General features: G+C 37.6%; 1 protein-coding gene across 10 annotated transcripts in view; it reads right to left on the bottom strand.

Annotated features, from left to right (window-relative positions):
- ITCH (itchy E3 ubiquitin protein ligase) overlaps positions 1-25,526 on the bottom strand; it is a 125,066-nt gene that overhangs the window by 60,718 nt on the left and 38,822 nt on the right. For 6 of the 10 annotated variants that reach the window (XM_036245842.1, XM_036245846.1, XM_036245839.1 and 3 more), the window contains 5 exons: positions 24,992-25,082; positions 22,729-22,870; positions 18,718-18,842; positions 16,436-16,573; positions 8,624-8,678 (listed from right to left, as the gene is read on the bottom strand). In XM_036245842.1, coding sequence (XP_036101735.1) covers positions 8,624-8,678; positions 16,436-16,573; positions 18,718-18,842; positions 22,729-22,870; positions 24,992-25,061 — 530 coding nt within the window. In that variant the 5' untranslated portion in view covers positions 25,062-25,082. Of the gene's footprint in view, positions 1-6,139; positions 6,249-8,623; positions 8,679-16,435; positions 16,574-18,717; positions 18,843-22,728; positions 22,871-24,991; positions 25,083-25,526 lie in introns of those variants that run through there. The other 4 variants (XM_036245844.1, XM_036245843.1, XM_036245845.1 and 1 more) reach the window with 3 other exon arrangements.

The following is a 25,526-nucleotide window of genomic DNA, read 5'->3' on the forward strand; positions in this document are numbered from 1 at the left end:
AGAGGGGAAAGGATAGAAACATCGATGTGAGAGAGAAACATCCATCGGCTGCCTCCTGCATGCCCCCTACAGGGGATCCAGCCTGCAACATGGGCATGTACCCTGACGGGGAATCAAACCAGAACCTCTCAGTCCAAGGGACGCTGCTCAATCCACTGAGCAACACAAGCTGGGCTAGCAGGCTAATTTTTAAGTTGATAATTTTGTGTGGTCTGCGAATGATGTTACAAATATCCAAATGGCTCTTGGCAGAAAAAGGTTCCCCACCCCTGCTCTAGAATCAAAAAGGAAAAAGAAGAACAAGAAAGAAGAAGAAAGGAACTAAAGAATTAGAAATGACAGATGACTATGACAACTTACACCACGGGTTCCAGAACACAAGAATTGGTGTACTGGTGTTAAAATTAACAGTAATAAAATAATTAATAGTAGTTTGGTAGAACAAAGACCTTTTACTAGGTCCTATACAATTATACAGACCTAGGCAAAAGATTTTTTAAAATTAAAATTGTGCTTCTTCAGTCTGTATCTTTTTGTTCTGGTAGACTTCAGTTTCCTGAAGTTTGACTGTTTCAAAGAGACTGAGGCAACATGGGCTATAATTCATATTATTCAAAAACTTCAATTAGGCTTATCCTTACTGCTTGAAAATCAATCACTTCCTACAGCTCTAATCTACTCTTAACCACATTCCAAGTACCCACTGAAAATCTTTTCAATATCCTCAAATACCAATCCCAATCTGCAAATGACCCTGACTAGGCTTCTTCCATAAAATGATTATCTGATATCCTTCAACTTTCTTCTTTACCTTGAAATTTCTCTAGTCATCTTCATCTGTTTGTTTCCCATCCTGGGAGTGTGGGGAATTCTCTTCACTTCTTCATGGCTAATGTGTCTGTGTGTCCTTGATTTCAGCCTGTATCTTCTAGGATTTTCCATCATCATTTAACCCCTATCTTGCATCTTTCATCTTCCTTCTTCTTCTCTCTTTCCTCTAAGTTTATAAATATAACTAAATCCTGCAACCTAAAACATTTCCTCAATCCTAATTGCTCCTTGAAATATTCTCCCATTCTCCTTTCCTTCATTACAATTTTTAATTATTTAGTGTAACTTCATTTCTAAAAAGTTTTCCAAGTGAAAAGTAACTTCTGATTATGAAACAGAAATCATCCCAACCTTACATTCTGGAGATTATTACCATTAAGATAAGGGAGTATACTGCCCTGGCTGGTGTAGCTCAACCCTAGGACCAAAGGGTCTCAGGTTTAATTCCTGGTCAAGTGCACATATCTGGGTTGAAGGTTCAATATCCAGTCCCAGTCAAGGCCCATGCAGGAGGCAACCAATCGATGTGTCTCTCTCACATCGATGTTTCTCTCTCTCCCTCTCCCCCTCTCCCCTTCCTTCCACTGTCACTCAAAATCAATAGAAAAAATATCCTCAGGTGAGGATTAAGAGAAAAAAATATATGGGAGTATATCTTGACAGTACTTTCTCATTGGCTATGACTGTGATCAAGCAATGTATGTGATCATACCCTGGATGAGTTTTGTGTCTTTGTTTTATACTCATTATATACTAGGCATCTTCCCCAAATTATTCAAAAACATTTCTAATGACTGCAGAATACTCCATCATATAATCATGTTATTTTGGGGTTTTTTTTGTAATGTTTATTTCCATCAGATAGACTGCCAGAACGGAATAGCTGAATCAATGTTTCCTAATATTTTGAAGACTGAAATACTGATTGCTAAATTAAAGACACATATTTTTAAAAGGTAATAACTGATCTGTTCTCCCATTGGATAGATATGAAAATGCTTGTTTCACTATAAAATATTTAAATATTTTTAAATTGTTGTCAGTTTGGTAAATAAAAATGTTAATGTTGCCCTGGCCAGTTTGGCTCAGCGGTTAGAGCGTCGGCCTGCGGTCCGGAGAGACCCGGGTTCGGTTCCCGCTAAGGGCATGCACTTCGGTTGCAGTTTGTCCCCGGCCCTGGTTGGTCGTGTGGGTGGTAGCCACTCGATGTGTCCCTTCACATCGAAGTTTCTCTCTCTCTCTCCCTCCCACTCTATCTGTACGAAAAATGGAAAAATATCCTCGGGTGAGGATAAAAAAAAGAAAAAAAAAAAAAATGTTAATGTCTGCCCTGGCTGGTGTGGCTCAGTTGTTGGTTGATGATAGTCCCATGGATGGATAGACTGCCAGTTTGATTCCCAGTCAGAGAAAATGACCAGCTTGCAGGGTCAATCCCCAGTCAGAGTATGTGCAGGAGGCAGCCGATTGATGTTTCTTTCTCTCTTTCTCTTTCTCTCCCCCCCTCCCCCTTTCTCTATTCCTCTCACTAAAATCAATTTAAAAAACTTAAAAAATGTTAATGTTCAACAATATTTCATTTACAGGTCATTTAGTTTCTTCTTCCTTGCACTATTTATGTGTCTTCTGTATGTTTTTCTATTATATGAGAATAGTTTTCCTATTATTTGTAAGAGCTTCTTATAATCTGAGGATATTAAGTTATCTTCCATATTAGTCAAATATTTGTCTATTTTTCTTCTTTTTTTATCCTCACCCGAGGACATTTTTTGCATTTATCTTCAGTTAGAGCAGGAGAAGGAGAGGGAGGAAGAGAGAGAGAAACATCAATGCGAGAGAGACTGCCACCCACACAACCCCAACTGGGGCCGTGGACAAAATGCAACAGAGGTATGTGCCCTTAGCGGGAATCGAACCCGGGTCTCTCTGGTCCGTGGGCCAATGCTCTAACCGCTGAGTAAAACCAGCCAGGGCTGTCATTTGTTTTTAATTCTATATTTTATTTTTAAATATATGAAAATTTTTTATTTCTATGTAATTAAATGTACCAAAAAATAAGTTAGCCAGTCATATTTTCTCCTGGAGCTTTTATAGTTCTCCCTGGCTTAGTCTAACACCTCACTCCCTTCTCTAGTCTTTGACAGTGTTAAATAGCCCATCTTTTAAAATAATTTTTCTCAACATATGTGACAATGCTTTTCTAATCTTGTACTCCCACCTCTAACTATTCCTTCTTCATTTTGTTCTCTTCCTCCTAAATATAGGTCCCTACACTATTCTTGTCTTCCTTTTCCTTCTCTTCGGATTTCCCCCTACATTCTCAAATTTCATGACTTCAAAGATCATCTCTAAAATGATTTTCAAATCACCTTGGCCTGTTTTGCTCAGTGGTTAGAGCATCGGCCCGCGAATCAGAGTCCTGGGTTAGGTTCCCACTAAGGGCATATACTTCAGTTGCAATTCATCCCCAGCCTCTGTTGGGGTCACATGGGTAGCAACCAGTTGATGTGCTTCTCTCACATAGATGTTTCTCTCTCTCTCTCTTCCTCCCTCTCTCTTTCCCGCTCTATCTGAAGATAAATACAAAAATGTCCTCGAGTGAGGATAAAATAAATAAAGTGATTCCCAAATCAGAAATCTCTAATCTTTGTCTTATTCCCATCCTCTGGTACCAAATTATTAACTAAATGCAGAAAATATTGGTTCTGTAGGCGACACTGCTGTACTCCCAAGGAATTTGACTTTTCTCTTCTCCTATGTCTCTTGACTCTCACTATGTAACCACCACTGGTTTTACTTCCACATTCTCTCTATTCTCCTACCACCATCACTCCAGTTCTAACCCTCAGTATCTCAGCAGATTACAGTAACAGCTTCACACATCGGTCTTCCCACAGTTACTTACCACTACATATCCAAACTATATTATTACGATCAAAAAATGTTTTCTGTGGAGTTTTGATTGTACCAATGCCCTACTAAAATATTTTTAGAGACATTCTTCTCCATAAAAGATTCTATAAGCCTATACTTGCAAACCAAAATCATCATCTAGCCCCAACCTCTGTAGTACTAAAACAATCTAATATTTATCGAGGGCTAAGCACTTACTTACATGGGGGGGGAGTACCCCATTTTAGGCAGCAGTAAAGCATGATAACTATAAGCTCAGGCTCTGAAGATGGTCCCAGATTCAACTATGCCACTTATACTATAAATTCAAGCAAAGTCCTTTTCCTTTCTGAGCCTCAGTTTTCTCATCACCTATAAATATGATACCTACCTACCTCATAGAAATGTCTAAAACACTGTTCTTCAGATTATTTATAGTAATTTATTTCTTTCATTATTGATTTTAGAAAGAGAGGAAGATAGAAACATTGATGAGAGCGAACATTGATTTGCCGCCTCATGCATGCCCCCCACTGGGGATTTGGCCCACAACTTGGGTATGTGCCCTGAGCAGAAATCGAACCAGCAACCGCTTGGTGCATGGTCGATGCTCAACCACTGGGCCACACCAGCTGGACTAGTAATCTGATTTTTTTTTATCCTTACCCGAAGACCCTTTTTTTTTTTTTTTGCATTTATCTTAAGATGGAGCTGGAGGGGGAGAGGGAGGAAGAGAGAGAGCGAAACATCAATGTGAAAGAAACACATTGAGTGGTTGCCCCCCCCCACGACTCCATATAGGGCCGGGGACAAACTGCAACCCAGGTACATGCCCTTAGTGGGAACTGAACCAGGGACTTTCTGGTCCGCAGGCCGATGCTCCAACCACTGAGAGAGAGAGACTTAATGATGTGAGAAAGAAACACATGCCCTGGCCGGAGACAGAGACTGATCCAAGAACTTTTGATGTATAGGAGGATGCTCCAACCAACTAAGCCACTCCAGCCAGATCTCCCACTTTCAATTAGTCTACTTTCAGTCAAACACTGACTAAAGATTTCCAATAAAACACCCTGTGTTCTTCCCTACCTCCATGATTGTTTTTCTTCCTTTCACCTAGAACTCTTTCTTCTTTCCAATTCCCCAAAGACATGCATATGCAAATTATAACTATGCTATGATCTTAAGCCAAATGCTATTTCTTCCATGAAGCTTTTATACATTTTATTCAATGATTTACATTTTTAAAAACAATCATGTTTTTCTAATAATAAAAATATAAAGTATAAAAATTTTTTTTTAATTCAAACTGGCTCTGAAGTAAAAGAATAAGAGATGAATATGGAATGACATTTCTGGCACATTCTGCAAGCTTAGATTTTCAAGAAATACACTTTATTATATAACTGAATAGATTTCCCATAATAATTTAGTGTATTCTAAAAAACATCTTTATCATGATCTAGCAGCATCAGCATCACCACGAAACTTGTAAGAAAAGCAAATTTTGTGCTTCACCTAGATGCAATGAATCAGAAACTAAAGATAAGACTTAGTAATCTGTGGTTGAACAGTGCTCCAGATGATTCTAATGTACTCTGAAGATTGAGGAACATGACTGTACTAAAATAGCACTGGTAATGTATTTTAGTTCCTTTAATAAGTGGGTGTGAAACTAAAACCTGAAATGGCATTTTGAAAATCAACTGGAACACCAATACACTACACAGAACTGTCAGTGTGAAGTAATCACACTATTATGGTTAAAAGCAATAGCTTTTGCCATGGCCAGGTGGTTCAGCTGGCTGGAGTGTTATCGCATACACCAAAAGGTTGCAGGTCTGATGCAGGATCAGGGCATGTAGGGAAGGCAACCAATCAATGTTTCTCACATCGCTCTTTCTCTCCCTCCCTTCCTCTCTTCCATATTTAAAATTAAAATAATATGCCCTGGCGGGTTTGGCTCAGCAGTTGGAGCATCAGCCCATGGACCAAAGAGTCTCGGGTTTGATTCAAGTCAAGAGCACATACCTCAGTTGCTGTTTGTCCCCAGCCCTGGTCGGGTTGTGCAGGAGGCAACCAGTTGATGTGGCTCTATCACATCAATGTTTCCCTATCTCCCTCCCTCCCACTCTATCTAATAATAATAAGTAGAAAAATATCCTCAGATGAGGAATATACAATAATAATAAAAAAATTAAAAATTAATAAATACAAAAATCAAAAAGGTATACTCAAGAAGGCACTTCTAACAACAAAATCTTGAACACTAGGCACCAATCATCTTGGTACTTCATAAAAATGACAGAAGGTAACAATGAGAAATATAAAACATCCAGACATGCTACAGGAGAAAGAAAATCAACAAGACTACATTCATGATACACAGTGTTTGAATGAGGGAAAAAAGGTAAACAACCTAAAGCTGTTTAGTAAACTTCTTAAATGATAGCTGGGGCAGGGAGGAGCAGAAGCCATTGTTCACTGGATATATAGTGCCCTGCTTTTTAGTCGTATAGTTATGAAGTCTGCAAATAAAAGCAAAGGGGAAAAGCCAGTCATGGCCATGATTGTTGTGAGGTAACATTAAACAGCATATGACAGTTTAAAAAATATTTTTCAAACCAACCATGTCAGAGATCTGTTCTCTGAAATAAAAGCTAATGCAAAGGATTTCATGCTTAACACAAAAAGACATGCTTAAGGACTAGTCTGGCAGTCTCAGAAATCAAGAAGACACTGTTCTTCAGATTTCATATAACAATGATTCACTTGGCAAGATGTAAAGCACTGATAAATAAATGATACGAGGCTGGGACTATACCAATGTATAGTTCTTAGAGTAGTGTCATAAAAGTATTGTATAAAAGAGATTTGCAAATAACAGAATGGTATAACAGAACCTTTCAATGGGTATGTAAAATTATATCACATTCTCATTTGTTAATGCAAAAATATAGATTTATTATACAAAAGAGAAGTTACTTAACCAAAGCAAACTGAAATATCAAAACATTTGTATGGGGAAATTTTCAGGAATTCAAGAAATCTTCTGTTAAACATAAAACTAAAAAGAGGCACAAGTTGTCTTCCAGTCATTAGAGACATTTATGTAATTTTAAAAACCTTTTCAATGACGTTTTAATCACAGTGAGAATTAAAATCGTTATTTTTCTCTGGCCAAGAAGATACAACCCCTTAATATTCTATACTTCTTTTGAGATTAGAAGATGATTCTTTGTCACAGGAATGGCTCTGTGAAAGCAGATCTTCATCAGGTAAAACACAATAGCTTTATAAACTTTGATTTTCCAGATCTTAATGAGTTGTATGTTTTAAACATTTTATTACGAATTTTTTATACATCATAAAAGTAAATAGAGCCCTGGCTAGTGTGGTTCAGTTGGCTGGTCATCAGCCTATACACCAAAAGGTTGCTGGTTTGATTCTTGGTCAGGGCACATGCTCAGGTTGTGGGCTCGATCCCCGGTGGGGGAACATGCAGAAGGCAGCGGATCCATGTCATTCTCTCACATTGCTATTTCTCTCTCTCTCCTTCTCCCTCCATCTATCTCCCTAAAAATAAAAAATAAAAATAATTTTTTTAAAAGTAAATAGAGCCCTGGCCAATTTGGCTCAGCAGTTACAGCATCAGCCCATGGACCAAAGAGACTGGGTTCAATTCCGGTCAAGGTCAGGTACCTCGTTGAGGTTAGTCTCCGGCCCTTGTCGGGGTCATGCAGGAGGCAACTAGTCAATGTGTCTCTCTCACGTTGGTATTTTTCTCTCTCTCTCTTTCCCTCCCTCCCCAGCTGAAGATAAATGGAAAAAAATATCTTCGAGTGAGGATTGAAAAAAAAAAAAAGTAAACAGAACCCTGGCCAGTTTGGCTCAGTGCTTAGAGCATCTGCTCACCGACCAAAGAGTCATAGGTTCAATTCTGGTCAAGGGCACTAACCTGGTTGGGTTAGACTAAAGACACACACAGGCACTTGAAAGTGCCCCTTCTAATTAAGGTCCAGAAGATACTACAGCTACTGGTGACCGTCACATGTACCCAATTCTTATATTTTAGCTTTCCTAGAAAATAAATTTAACAGCCTAGTGATGGCCCTGAAATTCTGAACTCCCTGCCTTTGAAAAAAATACCAATACATGCACTTTCTACAAGCTGAAGGAAGTATTAGCAATTTGGGTATCCCTGGCCTACTCCACAGAACTGCAGTCAGATAAGCAGAGTCCTGGGTGTTTCATAAATATTTCCCTTCTTACCTTGAGCCCTGAACTTTTTTTTATTCTCTTTAGTTAATCCTCACAGGAGATTTTTTCTTTTTTTATCCTCACCCGAGGACAATTTTGCATTTTTCTTCAGATAGAGCGTGAGGAAGAGAGAGAAACATCAATGTGACAGACACATCGAGTGGTTACAATCCACATGACACCAATGGGGGCTGTGGACAAACTGCAACCGAGGTATGTGCTCTTAGCAGGAACTGAACCCAGGACTCTCTGGTCCATGGGCTGAGCCAAACTAGCGAGGGCAGAAGGAGATTAACCTTTTTTGAGAGAGAGTGGGAGAAAGGGAGGGGGGGAAAGGGGAAAGAGAAACAGCAATGTGAGAGTCACATGATTGATGATTGGTTGACTCCCATGCACACCCTGACTTGGGCTGGGGATTGAACCTGCAACCCAGGTACATGTCCTTGACTGGGATTCAAATCTGCAACCCTCTGGTGTATAGGCTGATGCTCTAACCACCGCGCCACACCAGCCAGGGCAAGCATTTTTTGACAATCATTTATTCTTATATCAATATGAACTTGACATTTTGACTGAAATGAGTATTTATTCGTTTTCCCTTGTCTCCTCCTGCATTCTCAATAAACAGTAAGTAAAATCTTACCTTGTTTCCTCCTTGGGTCTGGAGCCATCATCACTCTGTGAAGCACCTTTAACATCAATAAAATTTAGACAGAAAATGAGTTTCGAAAGTAGTTTTCATGTTTTTCCTAAACATGCTATGTAAGCAAAGCCTTTTATTAAATCCTTCTAGTAAAGAACATACTAGAACTTAGTTAAATTCTAACATAACATTTAAAAGGAAAATGCAATAAATGTTTATATAATTGAAATAAGAAAAGTTTTACCAAAATTTAATGCAAATACTGATTATGTGTAAGAAATATAAACTAGTTGAGGTATATCACTCCTGGGCAACTTCTGTCTTTCTTGACATATGTTTGCCAATTTTAATACAAATCTAATTACTATAGCCACTTTTGTATTCCAAATACCTTACAAAAAAAAGTGCAGATCACCAGCAGAATGATTATTAAAACAGATTCTGAAAATAGAGTAACATATCTCTCATGCTGGAGCCTGGAAAAAAGCTTCAAGAATAGGAAAGGCACAAATGGGTAGGTCTTAAAGTGACCAAAATGAATGCCACAATGTTCACACTTTCTTCAAATTTTATTGCTGGGAACTGTCCCTAGGATTCAGGAAGGACCTGAATACTATAAAACATCAGAAGGTGGCTGCTAGAGGTAGGCACACTGCCACAAAAATTAAGAAGGAAAAACTATGCAATGCAGAAACAAGAACTCAAGTTTAATAGTCTAGGTCCATTTAGTTAAAGAATAATAGACCATTATGAATACGGTCATAACTTCAAACAGTGAAATCATCACTGTATCACTCCAAAGCATAATTAATAGATTAACTCCTTAAAGAGATGTTGAGTCACCACTATACTATACAGCAACATTGGCAAGTTTGTTTGCTTTTTCTATCCTCACCCAAGGATATTTTTCCATAGATTTTTAGATAGAGTAGAAGGGAGGGAGGGAAGGAAGGAGAGAGAGCAAAAGACAGAGAGAGACAGAGAAACACTGACATGAGAGAGACACGTGGTTTGGTTATCTTCCACACGACCCCAACCAGAGCTGGGGATCAAAACTGCAACCCAGATATGTGCCCTTGACCGTAAATCGAACCTGAGACTCTTTGATCCTTGGGCCAATGCTCCAACTGCTGAGCCAAACCAGCCAGGGCAAAGTTGGCAAGTATTTTATCTAGTCTACAAATAATACTTTTTTTAAAATGGTAGAGGTGAATAGATAAAATGTGGTATATCTACGCAATGAAAAACTATTCAGTAATAAAAAGAAACTACTGAAACATGCTGTCACAGATGAACTTAACATTATGCTAAGTGAAACAAACCTAACACAAAAGACCATATACTGTATGATTTCATCTACATGACATGTCTAGAAAAGACAAAATAGATTAGTGGTTGCTTGAGGTTGGAGGTGAAAATAGGATTTATATAAATAGGCAACAGGGATCTTACTGAGAAGATGAAATGTTCTAAACCTGATTTACAGTAATGGCTGGATTACGCAAATAAATTACTAAAACCCATTTAACTGTATATGTGAAATGGGTGAATTTTTTAAAATATAAAATACATATCAATAAAGCTATTAAAATGGTTTAAAAAACAGGATCCAATGAAGAAAAGGGTACAATTCAATTTTATAAGAATCATTTTTATGCCCTGGCCGGTTTGGCTCAGCGGTTAGAGCGTCGGCCTGCGGTCCTGAGAGACCCGGGTTCGGTTCCCGCTAAGGGCATGTACCTCGGTTGCAGTTTGTCCCCGGCCCTGGTCGGTCGTGCGGGTGGCAGCCACTCGATGTGTCCCTTTCACATCGATGTTTCTCTCTCTCTCTCTGTTCCTCTCTCTCCCTCCCACTCTATCTGAACAAAAAATGGAAAAATGTCCTCGGGTGAGGATTAAAAAAAACAAAAACAAAACAAAACAAAAAAAAGAATCATTTTTACATGGAATATATCCCCTTAAAATAGCCGATAAACAGCCTGGTTAGTGTAGTTCAGTAGTTGAGTGTCCACCCACGCACCAAGAGGTCACTGGTTTGTTTCCTAGTCAGTCCACATGCCCAGGCTGTGAACCTGGTCCCCAGAAGGGGGCATGTAGGAGGAGGCCAATAGATGTTCTCTCTCATTGATGTTTCTAGCTCTCTTCCTCTCCCTCTAAAATCAAATATATATATATAGATATATATATAATATAGATATAGATATAGATATAGATATAGATATACACACACACACACACATATTTTTTATCCTCATCCCAGGACATTTTTTTCTTTTCTTTTTTAAAAATTTTCTATAGAACAGGAGGGAGAGAGGGAGGAAGAGAGAGAGAGAAACATCGATGTGAGAGACACACACAATTGGTTGCCACCCACATGACCCCAACCAGGGCTGGGGACAACATGCAACACAGCTAGCTACGTGCCCCTTAGTGGGAACTGAACCTGGGACTCTCTGGTCCGCGGGCTGACATTCTAACCACTGAACCAAACCAGCCAGGGCAAAAAAAAAAAAAAAAAAAATTTTTTTTTAATTAAAATAGCTGATAAATAAAACATAAATGAAATCAGAAAAACAAAACACCCTATCCTACTTTTCTCAAAAATTAAGAAAACCATTTGGAACAATTCATTTAAATCTACCAGTAACTACTACTTCTATAAACATTCTCATTTACTACAGTAAAGCATAATATTTAATCACATGGACTCTGAGGCCAGACTGCCTGGGTCTGTCTCCTATTTTCATCATATACTATGTGACTTTAGAAAAGTACACTTGCCTTTCCTATGCCTCTTAACTCATGTACAAAATGGAAACAATAATGATACCTACTACACAGAACAGTTGTAAGAATTAAACATATAAACATTTAGAACACTACCCAGCACATATAAACACTCCATAATTATTAGATATTATATTATTTCTCACAATTTACATTTCATCAGCAGTTTCAACAAGGGTTATTCATATTCAATGCTTTATTTCACTTCAATATAGAGTGAAGCCATCACTATGAAACTTATTGCATAAGTTATTTAGATTTAGTCCTATATTTTCAACCAGAGAACAGTTTAAAAAACACACATGTACAAATTATCTGACATTTATACAAGGAATATCCAAGACGAGAACAATGGCATTTTACAATGTATTGCCTTTAAAGTAGTCCCAATCAAAATTTCCTCAAGAAAAACTGATCAGATTTCTAAATGCACATATTTTATCCACAGGACATTTTGGAAGATCTATCAAGATTTCTTCCATTCACTGAGCTACTCAAAAGGGTCCCTCTGCTGCAAAATACCTCTTAGATGAAGTAATTTAACACACTGTTCCTATTTCCTGGGTGCCTAGCAATCTCAAAAGATAAACAAACAAGTGAATTGATACTACAGCAGGAACAGGGTGTAGTAAGCAAATGTGAAAGAAAGGGTCACCCTAAGGGCTATTATTATCAGCTCTGAAATAGATCAGCAAGAAGAGCTTGGGTTAGCAGCAAAGTGGCTGAACCAGAGACAGAGACATTAAGAAAAAGAAAGGAGCCAAAATTTTCCTAGGTAGATTCCAAACCCTGGCACCAGCAGAAGCAAAATAAATTTTCTCTGGAGCAAAAAATCCCCAATTTAGGTCCCTAAGATTCCCACAGACTAAGATCAAATACAAACTGGCAATCAATCCTCACTCAAGGACATTTTTCCATTTTTTGTTCACATAGAGTGGGAGGAAGAGAGAAGGAGAGAGAGAGAGAGAAGCATTGACGTGAAAGGGACACATCTAGTGGCTGCCACCCGCATCACCCAACCAGGGCCGGGAACAAACTGCAACCGAGGTACATGCCCTTAGCGAGAACCGAATCTGGGTCTCTCCAGAACGCAGGCCAAAGCTCTAACCGCTGAGCCAAACCGGCCAGGGTAAATTTAAAACATTTAAAAAAAAAATTATGAAGCAATTTTGGTAATTGTCAAAAGCAAGCATCAGCAATTCACCTCCTAAGTATGTACCCAAGATAAACAAAAACATGCACAAAGAAATTTATACACAAGTGATTATAGCAGCAAGATCTGGAAACTACCCAAATGCCCATCAGTAGATGAGTAAATAAAAAAGCGATGGTATATTTACACAATGAAATACTATGCAGCTATAAAAAAGAAGGATCTCTTACCCACTGAGACAGCATGGATGGACCTGGAGACTATTATGTTAAGCAAAATACGCCAGTTAGAGAAAGACAGATATCACATGATCTCACTTATAAGTGGAATCTAAAGAACAAAATAAACTGATGAAAAAAATAGCTCCAGAAGTATGAATGCATGGAACAGACTGACAGATCTCAGAGGAAACAGGATTGGGGGTGAGGGGACAGGAAAAGATTAGCCAAAGAACATATATGCATAACCCTTGAACACAGACAACAGCATGAGGAAGGCCTGGGGTGAGGCAGGGGTTGGGTAGAGAGGGGCAAAAAGGGAGAAAATGGGAAATATATGTAATACTGTCAATAATAAAAAGGGTCAGTTTCTAAAATGATTGCTCTGGCTGGTTTGGCTCAGCGGTTCTTGGTTCCAGCGTCGACTTGCGGACTGGGGAGTCCCGGGTCCGATTTCTGCTGGGGGCGTGTGCCTCAGTTGCAGTTTGTCCCTGGCCCTGGTTGGGGTTGTGTGGATGGCAGCCAGTCGATGTGTCTCTCTCACATCGATGTTTCTCTCTCTCTCTTCCTCCCTCTCTCCCTCCCACTCTATCAGAAGATAAATGCAAAAAAATAGTTAAAAAAAAAAAAAGATTATAGCAGCATCATTTATAAGTTATTACTTGTCAAAAAATGGAAATAAGACAAATGTCCATCAGTGTATGAATCGATAAATTGTGGCATATACATACACACATACACACAAAATGGAATATTCTTCAGCTAGAAAATGTTTTGATTTGGATAAAGCTCAAAAACAATATGCTAAATAAAATAATCCATACACAAAAGGTCAGATATTATATGATTTCTTTCTTATGATACATCCAGAATACGCAAATCCAGAGACAAGAAGCAGAGGATGGGGACAAGAGGGAATGGGGAGTAACTACTTAGTGGGCAATGCTGTTTATTTTCTGGGGTGATGAAAAGGTTTTGAAATTAGAGAGAGGTGATGGATACACATCATTGTTAACATACTAAATGCCACTGAACTGTACACATTATAAGGTTAACTGCATGTTACCTTAATTAAAAGAATCACAACAAAAAAGGATACCTGAAGAAACAATAAATGCTATAAAGCTGAAAATTCACATACCATTATATCCCAAGAATTCCACTCCCTAATATATATGCTACACAGACCCTTCAACCTGTGTATCAGGAGACATATAAATATATAAATGCAAAAATGTCCAATATAGCATATGTTCATAATGGCAATAAAATGAAAATAACCCAAATGTCCTTTGATATAAAAATAGATAAATTGTGCCCTGGCCGGTTTTGCTCAGCGGTTAGAGCGTTGGCCCGCAGACCAGAGAGACCCGGGTTCGGTTCCCGCTAAGGGCACGTACCTCGGTTGCAGTTTGTCCCCGGCCTTGGTTGGTCATGTGGGTGGCAGCCACTTGATGTGTCCCTTTTCCGTCGATGTTTCTCTCTCTCTCCTGTTCTATCTGAACAAAAATGAAAAAAATGTCCTCGAGTGAGGATAAAAAATAAATAAAATAAAAGCAAAATACAAGTGCATTTCCCACCACACATGCTTGTGGGCTGAACTGGGTTTTCTTTGCCCACAACTAACTCATGACAATTTAATGTTGCTAGGTTTTAAGTATGTACTGGAAAGGAAAGGAAACACAATGCCTTACAACGTTGTGATGTTTAAATGAGTATATATGCAAACACACCAACATTGTGACTGGAATATAGTAAGAATTTTTAAAAAAAAGTAGCTACTGTAGCTGGCAACTCCAACCCTAAAATCCATTGTGACTGCCCTGGCCGGTTTGGCTCAGTGGTTACAGCGTTGGCCTGTGGACCAGAGAGTCCCAGGTTCAGTTCCCAATAAGGGCGCGTAGCTCGGTTGCAGTTTGTCCCTGGCCCCGGTTGGGGTCGTGTGGGTGGCAACCAATCGATGTGTGGGTGGCAACCAATCGATGTGTCTCTCTCACATCAATGTTTCTCTCTCTATCTCCCCCCCCCTCTCTTTCCTGCTCTATCTGAAGATAAATGCAAAAATGTACTCGAATGAGGATTAAAAAAAAAAAAAATCCACTGTGACTTCCCAGTTAAAACCTCTTTATTTCAAGAAATCATGTTAAATTCTGCCAAATATTTTCCTACTTGAGCAGAAAACTGATGACATAGAAATGTCCACTTCTGTAGAAAATAAACAATAAAGTCATAAATATAAATAAGCAGTTTATATTCTACTCTGAAATGTAAAGAATGACATGCTTTACTTTTGTTAATTATTAAATATTCTGCATTATAATAGTTCCAAATTTGTAGGAAAAAAACTTAGAAAGCTATAAATACTGAGGTTTAGAGCAATTTAGCAATGTAATTTAATCTGTACATTATGTTAAAGAACTCTAATTGATAGAAAAATTAACTATTATAGAACTCCCATGAATAGCTGTCTATTAAAATGAACATATCAATTCTGAAGCAGTATGATCATTTCAGAAATTTCTCTTCACTGTCATTAACCCCAAAGAAACAATCCAGAAAATACACCAGGACTATCTGCTATTAAACAAGTCATGAGTTAAAGAGGAACCAGGAAGTCTTCCAAAGTAGAAACAGAATAGTGCCTGACAACTACAAAATGTTTCATAATGCAGTTTCTAAGTAAAAAAAGAAAAAAAAATCTTTGTCAGACTAATCAAGGAAACCATTAATCTGTTCTTTGTGTTGCAGCCTCTAAAAATCTGTTTCAAGTGAAAATACACTTAGCACATGAAAAGTGATGGAAATATCTAAAGAGAATCCACTGAGAAGTCGTTTTATTAAGCATGCTAGCTCTGCAGGCACTACTTGGGTGCCATCAAACTTCTTTCAATTTACAGTTCATGTTTATTTCCTTTATCCAACACTAGTAAATCATAATTGTAAGATATACCAGCATACATATAATGAATGGGTTTTGTCATTAGTATAACATAAAGTCATCTCTATAAATTTAACCTACAGAAAAAGAAGAGAAGGGGCAAATGAATTTCAGCTTGTATTGGCTATGAATTTCTAGTCAAATTTAAACTCAACCACACACTGCCTACAGGTAATAAAGTGTGTCTGCCATATGCCACATTAACTGATATCTTTGGCCTAGAGAATAAATATTTGTTAAATGAATTCATTACCCACTGGGTCAGCTATGGTTCAACTTTTATTTGGCTAGCCTTTCAACTTACAGAAAAATGTTTTATTCATAAATACAATGTGCTAAAAGGAAAATGTTGTAAATTATCCATCTCCTTAAAAAGAAAATAATTGCCCAGCTGGTGTGACTCAGTGATTGAGGATTAACCCCTTTACCAAGAGGATGCTGGTTCGATTCCTGGTCAGGGCACATGCCCAGGTTGTGGGCCCAGTCCCCAGTTGGGAAGCAAGCAGGAGGCAGCCAATCGATGTACTCTCATCAATGTTTCTCTCTCTCCCTCTCCCTTCCTCTCTCTCTCTAAAAATTAATAGAGAAAATAAAATTTTTTAATAAAGAAATAATTTATTTAATGTGAATAGAATAATAAAAATTACATACACGATACTAAAGTGGCTAATGTAAGGAAAATCATTAAAGACCCTATACAAAAAGTGATTACTTACTTTCTGAACAAGTAGCTTCACCATTGGTAACAATTTCAGATTCTAATTGCAGCCCGTCAAGACAAACTGACAAGTCTCCTATTGTTTCTGTTGGCTCTTTGTCACCTACAAGCTGTAAAGTCACCACTACTTTCTCAACTGGAAGAAAATAAATTACAGAACAAATGGTCATTGATTTTTCTTTAAATCACCTTAACTTAAAAACGTAATGTCAGAAAAAAAAGTCTCATACTGGTCACTTTTTTTTCCCCGTTAAGTCATCTTAATTGATAAAAACAATGTGAGAAAAATTACATTTATGTGTATATAAATTGTTTTATATTCTTCAACCAAGGTTTCAGGTCTTATGACACCAAATATTTTAAAAATAGAAAAATTGTAATGCTTAATATTCATATAAAATGCTGAACTCAGCTCAATCAGCTCATTTATTATATACATTCCATCCTTATATAAAGTGAGCCAGCAGGACAACCAAGATTACTCAGCAACATATGTCTGAATTATATTCACTGAAAATATATCACTTAAAAATGATTCACCCTGGTCGGTTTGCTCAGTGGTTAGAGCATCCACCCTCAGACCAATGAGTCTCAAGTTTGATCCTGGTCAAGGGCACAAACCTGAGTTGCAGTTTATCCCCGGCCCTGGTCAGGGTCCTACTGGAGGCAACTAATTGTTGTGTCTCTCTCACATCGATGTTTCTCTCTCTCCCTTCCTCCAACTCTATCTGATGATAAATGGAAAATTATCCTCGGGTATGGATTTAAAAAAAAAGAATGGATTGCCCTGGCTGGTTTGACTCAGTTGATTGGGCATCATGCATTGAAAGGTTGTTTGCTGGTTCAATTCCCAGTTGGCACCGGCCCAGGCCGTAGGCTCGGTCCACAGTAGGGAGCATGCAGGAGGCAGCCAATCAACGTTCCACTCTCACATCAATGTTTCTCTCTCTCCTTCTCCCTTCCTCTCTCTCTAAAAATCAGTTTAAAAATTTTTGTTGCTAATTCTCACCTGAGGATATTTTTTCCATTGATTTTTGGAGAATGGAAGGGAAGGAGAATTGGGGGAGGGGAGAAGAGAAAAGGGAGGGAGGAGAGCAAAAAAGAGAGAGAGAGAGAGAGACACACACACACACATCTATGTGAGAAAGACACATTGACTGGTTGTCTCCCGCAAACCCCCTGACTGGGCTGGGATCAAGCCTGCAACCCAGGTATGTGCCCTTGGACAGAAATCAAACGTGCAGCCTTTTGGTGTACAAGCTGACGCTCTAACCACTGAACAACACTGGCCAGGGTAATTAAAAATCTTTTAAAAAAAAGAATGGATTGTATCACACCCTGGCCAGTGTGGCTCAGTTGGCTGGAGCATCATCTGTATACCAAAAGGTGGCAGGTTTGTTTCCTGGTCAGGGAAATATATCCCAGGTTGCTGGTTCATACCCAGTTGGGGCAAGTGCGGGAGGCAACCTATCAATGTTTCTCTCTCATAAGGATGTTTCTCCCTCTTTCTCCCCTTCCTCTAAAATCAATTAAAAGTAATAATAATAATAAATATAAATATATATATATGTGGTTGCTTAAAAAAAAAAGAATAGATTGTATCTCACAAGTTCTAGATAAGAAATAAAATTCTTTGAAGTATGTTTTAGTCAAGGGGTGGAAAATATCTATGTTTTAAAATATAATATATTAATTTAAAAGAGCATGTTTCAAGGTTTTATACATCTGTATTTTATTTATATATATATCTATATATATATACACACACACATACAAGGTGGGACACCAAAGTAGGTTTACAGTTGCATGTGAAAGTTTATTCTTATATTATTATTTATTAGTTTCCATACAAATAACTGTAAACCTTTTGCCCCATCCTGTATAAATAAAAACCACCACTTAATATGAGAAAAATTTTTAAATGAGCACTTGGAAAAGAAAATCTGTCAAAGTATTAACCATATTTATCTGTTTGAAGTGGGATTTTTTTTCCTTCATCTCTGCTCTATATTTATAGTTTTCCATAATTAAGTATGCAGTACTTTAATAAATATCTACTTACTAAGTGAATATTTATTTAAAATATTGGATAGAAAAGGAATGGCCAAATCAAGGCTACTCAGAATGCTTTAAATAATTCAAGATTCTTCTCCCTGTTAATATATAACCAAGGAAAATTAAAAATAAAGAGTGAACATAATCATTCTGCATGTTTGGCACATGAATTTCCTGTAGGAAAAGAAAAACTGAGCACAATTTCTATTATTTTTACATACATACGTTTCATATTGTTTGACTTTAATGTTTCATAGATATCTAATGCAGCAGTTCCCAACAAAACATCAGATTTCAGTGTCTGGTGACTCCACACACGAAAATGTAATTTACTCATAGGGGTGACGATACTAAAAATGAAGAAAGGTGAAAAAAACTTTTTCATTAAATATGACAATGGGATGCTACATAAATTACAATAAAGTTTTAATGTCTAACATCTTACTGCACCCCTCATAGTTTACTGTACAACTAATATTGCCTATATTATATAATCTTATGAAAAACATTTGGATGCTACATGATTACATGATTATTTTCCCTTGTGGTTAAACTACAGAGGCAACTTCATCCATGCATCATCAACAAAAGTGAAACTGCTTATCATGCTACAAACTGTTGGAAAACTAGTTATATTTAAGCCGTATAAAAAAGTGTATTTGGCCCTGGCCGGTTTGGCTCAGCGGTTAGAGCATCGGCCTGCGGTCCAGAGAGATCTGGGTTCAGTTCCTGCTAAGGGCATGTACCTCAGTTACAGTTTGTCCCTGGCCCTGGTTGGGTCCTGCGAGAGGCAGCCGCTCAATGTGTCCCTTTCATGTTGATGTTTCTCTCTCTTCTTCCCACTCTATCTGAACAAAAAATGGAAAAATGTCCCCGGGTGAGGATAAAAAAAAAAGTGTATTCGTGTCCGGCTGGTGTGGCTCAGTGCTTGGGCATGGACCCATGTACCAAGAGGTCATGGGTTCAATTCCCAGTCAGGGTACATGCCCAGGCTGTGGGCCAAATCCCCAGTGGGGGTCACCCAGGAGGCAGCCAATTGATGTTGTCGCTCTTCAATGTTTCTATCTCTCTTTCCCTCTTCTTTCCTCTCTCTAAAATCAATCATTAAAAAAAATTTTTTGTGTTTTGTAAACTAAATCCTTATATCAGGTGGTATGTTGAGCTTGACATTACTTCAGTTAATATTCAAGCAACCCTGTAAGATGAATTTAGCACCCTTATCTTCAGATATGGAAACTGATATTCAGACAGGTTAAGCCAATTGCCCAACATCACACAGCCAGTGTCAGACAGTAACCTGAACATTAAAATGTATATTATATTAAAAAGTTCCTCAATCAGCTACATAATGATTTAAGGATTATGATACCTCATGTTTCACACTGCTAGAGGCAAAGTGTCCAGGACAACTGTCAAATATAGGCTCACTCATGCAATGCTAAATGCCAATAATGAATGCTACCTGTAATGGTAATTTCCAAAGCAAACTCTGGAAAACTTGTATTTGCAATAAATTATATTCAAACTATTTTAGACTCATCAATTACAAAAACAGGAACACTATATATATTTACCATAGTCCTATGGTTCAATGCTATAAAATCAAATTCTTGAAATCTTTTATTTTTCTACACCTCATTCTGTCGTGATCAAATTTGGGGGGACAAACACTCTCCTCCTTAGAAGTCCACCTATGCCTGTAACCCTATCATCATATTTCCACCATCATTTTAATAGTAAGAGGTATTTTAAACAAACTAAAATACTTTCACCTTAATATTGCCTCTCTTTTTTTGATGTTGGTGGTGGGGGTACGTACAATGCATTCATTCTCTTCAAAATTCTCAAATGTTAGTTTCAGGAGCACATACAGTATATAGTAAGAAAACATTTCTCTATTAGTCATCTAGGAAATCATAATGAAGATGGAATAAAAGAGTAGAAAATTTTAATTTTACTTTAATTTGAGAGAGAATAAAATATACTAACAAAGACGGTCTTATCTAAATTATTTTGATTAAACTCTAAAGAAAAGTTTGGAAACTTTGCTATGTAACAATGGAAGCTGTGTTAAAAATCACAAGCCAATCTGCTGCAAATTAAGAATTCAGGAGAAGGCCATGGCAGGTTTACTCAGCGGTTAGAGCATCGGCCTGTGGACCAAGGGCACATGCCTAGGTTGCAGGTTCGATCCCTGGCCTCAGGCAAGATCATGCAAGAGGCAACCAGTTGATGGGTCTCTCCCACACCACTGTTTCTCTCTCTTTCTCTCCCGCCCCCCCTCCCCCCGGCTTCTCCCTCCTTTCTACTTTACCTAAAAATCAATGATAAAATATCCTCAGGCGAGGATTAAAAAAAAATTTTTTTTTTTCAGGAGAGAACATGAGCTATATGTTCCTCCAAATATCGGGGCTCAATAACAACACTAACATATGAGACTACAAGGAGAGTTTCTTTTTTCTTAATTTTTTAAACCACTGAGTAGTTAATGTCATTATCAGCTTGAGTCTCAAAGTGTATATGTAGTGAACACAGACAGCAGTTGGTAGAAAGTTGATGAACATTCAGTCTATTATCTGCTGAATATCTCCAGTCATTATAGAGGCTGTAACATTTTCTATTTCAATTTATGTTTTCTGAAATTTTTATTCATATATTGTTTAATTTAGATTCAATGGCTAATGAGCCACTAATTAAAAACAAAGTCTAAGAAACATTAATGTTGAAATGAATATAGATGAGGAGCATTAGAATACTTCTGCAAACAGGCCTCAAGATAACCTTCAGTAAATTCTTGAATTTCACTCATTTGCTCAAAATCATTATAAAGTACATTAAGATGTTCAGACCTTCAAAAATTCATGTTAAATAATAATTTAAGTATATTCAATTTGTTTTGTCATATATTAGGAATAAACACTGTCCACATAAGCATGTATCATGTGAATAAAAGAATTTATAGTTTTAAATGTCTCATCTGACCATCCAGAAATAAAACTATTTTTTAAGTCACTGGTTTACTTCTCTGAAGGGAAACTATCACAAGAAATTCAAATATTAAGTAATGAACAAAATTTCTGTATACTTGATATGTGACAACTAGCTCCATTGAAATGACATTTTTATATACATTTGGTTCCCAAACCAAATACACTCTATTATTTTAAAATTCATTTGTTGATAAATGATGCTGTTTCTTTCATTTTAGTAAAAATAAAAAAAATTAGCCTGTAATTTCCTTCAATGAATGTTCAATACCAACATTTGGGGCTTTGTCAATAAGTACTGAAATTGAGTTATATCCAACTTCTAGGAATTCATACTAGAAGAGAACACCAATATATAAACATATCCACAAGGATATATATTATAACTGTCTAATAGCACATTAGAAACCAAGTGATCAATAGGGAAATAGTAAAATAAGTGATAATCCATCCATATTAAGTAATATTATGTAGCTATATAAGGGAAGTTCGACTGTATGTACTCAGCTAGAAAAATAACCATGTTGCCCTGGCCAGTTTAGCTCAGTGGTTAGAGCGTCGGCCTGCAGTCCGGAGAGACCCGGGTTCAGTTCCCGCTAAGGGCGCGTACCTCGGAAGCAGTTTATCCTCGGCCCTGGTTGGGTCGTGTGGGTGGCAACCACTCAATGTGTCCCTTTCACGTCGATGTTTCTCTCTTTCTCCCTCCCACTCTATCTGAACAAAATATCAAAAATGTCCTCGGGTGAGGACTAAAAAAAAAGAGAAAAATAACCATGTTATGTATGCTAGGTATAAAAACAAAGTTGTAGAAGAAAATATACAGTATAATTTTTTTTAAGGAAGAAAATCCTTGTGTGGGTCCTATGTGAGAATTGTAATTAAAACAAACAAATAAAACACAATTATTTTTAATTGAATTAAAAAATAAAGTGAGCTACTCATGGCCCTCTATTTCAACCCTAAGTCAAAGAAAGATCTGCTAAGAATGGCCCATGACCATGGGGCTCTCCTAGCTGTTGTTCAGGGGCAATAGTGACTGCATCATCAACTAAACTGGAGAAGGTAAAGAAAAATAGAAATATCTAGAGAAACCAAAGGGGGACTAGAGGAAGGAGTTCTAGGACAGGGGAAAAAGAAAAAGATGAGAGAGAGGGAAGAAGCAAGGAAAATAAGTGAGAAACTTTTTTAAAGCTGCATTTCTACTCACCTACTAAACAAAATATACTGTAGAAAATACTTTTAAACTTACACTGTAAGGGGTTGCTTCCATTTGGGACTGTTCGTATTGTTACATTTTTCTGTCTTCTTTGACTGTCCATCTACTGTGACTTCCACATAAGGACTTGGTCCAAACCAATTCTTTTTATTTTCTTTAAGTTTTGCTGAAATGACTAAAAGAAAAGGAAAAATATTTCAATATTTGAGATGTTAGTTCACCTTCAAATCACTTTAATTTCATAAAGGTTATATAAAACATTATTACTTTTACTCAGAGAAGCAGGTTTACTCTAAAATATTTCCTAATTTTATTCATTTATGACCTTTGTATTTCCTCCCATCCTAGTAAATAGAGGACTTCCCCACAACATCCACCCAAATTCCTATCAGTATCATCAGTATAACAGCCCACTATCAGTAGCAATCGTCCCAGAACTCTGAGGTCAACTAAAAAGTACATTGACAAACTCAGTCAACAAATATTTAAATACCTACCATGTATCAGATATTACTCTACAGTGTAGATAGAGCAGTTTACAATACAGAAAAGGCTCTGGCTCTCAAGAAGATGACATCCTAGTTAGAGAAAAGTCCTTGTGACGAAAAACAGGCTAATGTGGCAGAATGATTTGATAGTAAGGATGACTTGATAGTAAGGAAGGCCTCTGAGGAAATATTCTTAAGCAACCATCTAAATGACAAGGAGCTAGTCATGTGAAGATTAGAGTTGGGAACAAACAGAGCTTGGCATATCTGGGGGAAAGTACAGTAACAGGAAAAAAGGGTAAATAAGATCACACTATTGTGGTAAGCCTAGATAAGGAATTTGGATTTTATTCTATGCCGGAAAGTCACTGGAGAGAGAGTTACAAATTAAGATTACTTTTAGCATCTACTATATCTCGTATTATCTTAATAAGAGCTTCCTACATTGTGCATCTTGAGATACTGCCTCCTTAGCCTTCACCCTTGAGTTAGTCATGTTTGCCATAAAATAGTCCAAACCCCTTGGAAGGTGCAGCAAATATATTCCAGTCTAGCATACCAACCCATGGTTTCCACATGTGACAACTCATTGCTTCCTAGAAATTAGGTGATCAAAGCCAAGGAAATACTCTACCCCTTGGATATACTCCAGCAGAGAACTTCAGAGAATGCCACTGCCCATCAAGGTGAAGGGACCCTTGGAGTTGCTAGAGGAATTTTTATAGCAGCTAAACTCCAGCAGAGAACTTCAGAGAATGCCACTGCCCATCAAGGTGAAGGGACCCTTGGAGTTGCTAGAGGAATTTTTATAGCAGCTACCCAAGAAGTACAATATACAGTCCAAATCACAGACAGACTGGACAGTCTAGCAGGCACAGTTTCAGGTGGCAGCCCTGAATCTCTTAACTTCATATAGATCAAATATTTCTGTCCTTTTTTGCTTCTGTGCCTTTTTGGTAGCATTTAAGCCAGCTATAGACTTACTATTCTAACAATGCATATACATTCCATAAATTAGAACTTCATCATTATTTTGAAATGCTTGTTATAATAAAGTTCAATCTAATCTGAAATCATTATGCATTACCCCCCCCAAAAAGAAAATCTGTCAAAAGAAAAAAGAAAATCTGCAAGAGATAATGCTAGAAAAGTAGGCAATAAGGAGCTACTGAGGATATTTAAGTAAAAGGGTACTATTCAACAAACGTACTGGGTGTCCACAACATATCAAGTATTGGTATGGGGGTACTGAAGAAACAAATGATCAGATTAACACTCAAACATCACTCTACTGCTGTGGGAAAAATAAGTTGAAAGGGAGACAAAAGTAGGGGTTAAGCCCTGTCCAGTTTGGCTCAGCAGTTATAGCACTGGCCTGAGGACCAAAGAGCTGCAGGTTTGATTTCGGTCAAGGGCACATACCTCAGTTGCAACTCAGTCGCCAACCCTGGTCAGGGTCATGCAGGAGGCAACCAATTGATGCGTCTCTCTCACATCAATGTTTCCCTCCCTCCCTCCCTCCCTCCCTTCCTCTTTCCTTCTCTCTCTCTCCCCAAAAACACTCTATCTGAAGATAAATGGGGAAAAAAGAAATGAAATACTAATATATATTACCCAAGAATATCCTGAAATGAAAATGTAACTTTTTACATATCTACATTTTGTTCATTTGTTCATTCATTAAGCAAGTATTAATTCAGCACCTCACATGTAACAGCTACTATTTACAGAAAGATTTATTCTCTTAAGATTATTTTTTATGTTGGGGGGCAGGGAGTAAAGTAGTAGTGGGTCTTCTAAAGACTTACCAGTGATCTGAAGTTGTGATTTCATGGTCAGGCTACCCATTGAACCAAGCTGTGATCCGCTGTCAGACATACCACCAATAGGATAGCAAACCTGAACATGGCAGAGGAAACACTTGTAAACATCAAAAATTTGCATTTAAACAATATGTAAATAGAGTTAATCAGGCTATTTCTATATCCCATTACCAGTGGCCTTCACATTGCTAAATATAATTTTCAGTTCTAGTCTTCATCCTGACATGGCTGATCATTCCTCCTTCCAAGGTTTACCTTCTTCCCTTGAGTTTCCAAGATACATTCTCTAGGTTTATGTCCTATCTCACTGACTGTTCCTTCTTAGTCTCCTCTGACAATTCCTTTTCTTCTCTCCACTCTCTTAATGTTGGAATGACCTAGGGCTCACTTAACTCTTAACTCTCAATACTCATTTCCTCAAAAATATCATCCAGTGGTATGGCTTTATATATCACCCATACCAAAGAGTCCCAACTTTATATTTCTATTCCAGACTTCACTCCTCAACTCTAAACAACAC

This window comes from Molossus molossus, unplaced genomic scaffold (genome assembly GCF_014108415.1).
Source record: "Molossus molossus isolate mMolMol1 unplaced genomic scaffold, mMolMol1.p scaffold_m16_p_6, whole genome shotgun sequence".
Classification (NCBI taxonomy): Eukaryota; Metazoa; Chordata; class Mammalia; order Chiroptera; family Molossidae; genus Molossus; species Molossus molossus.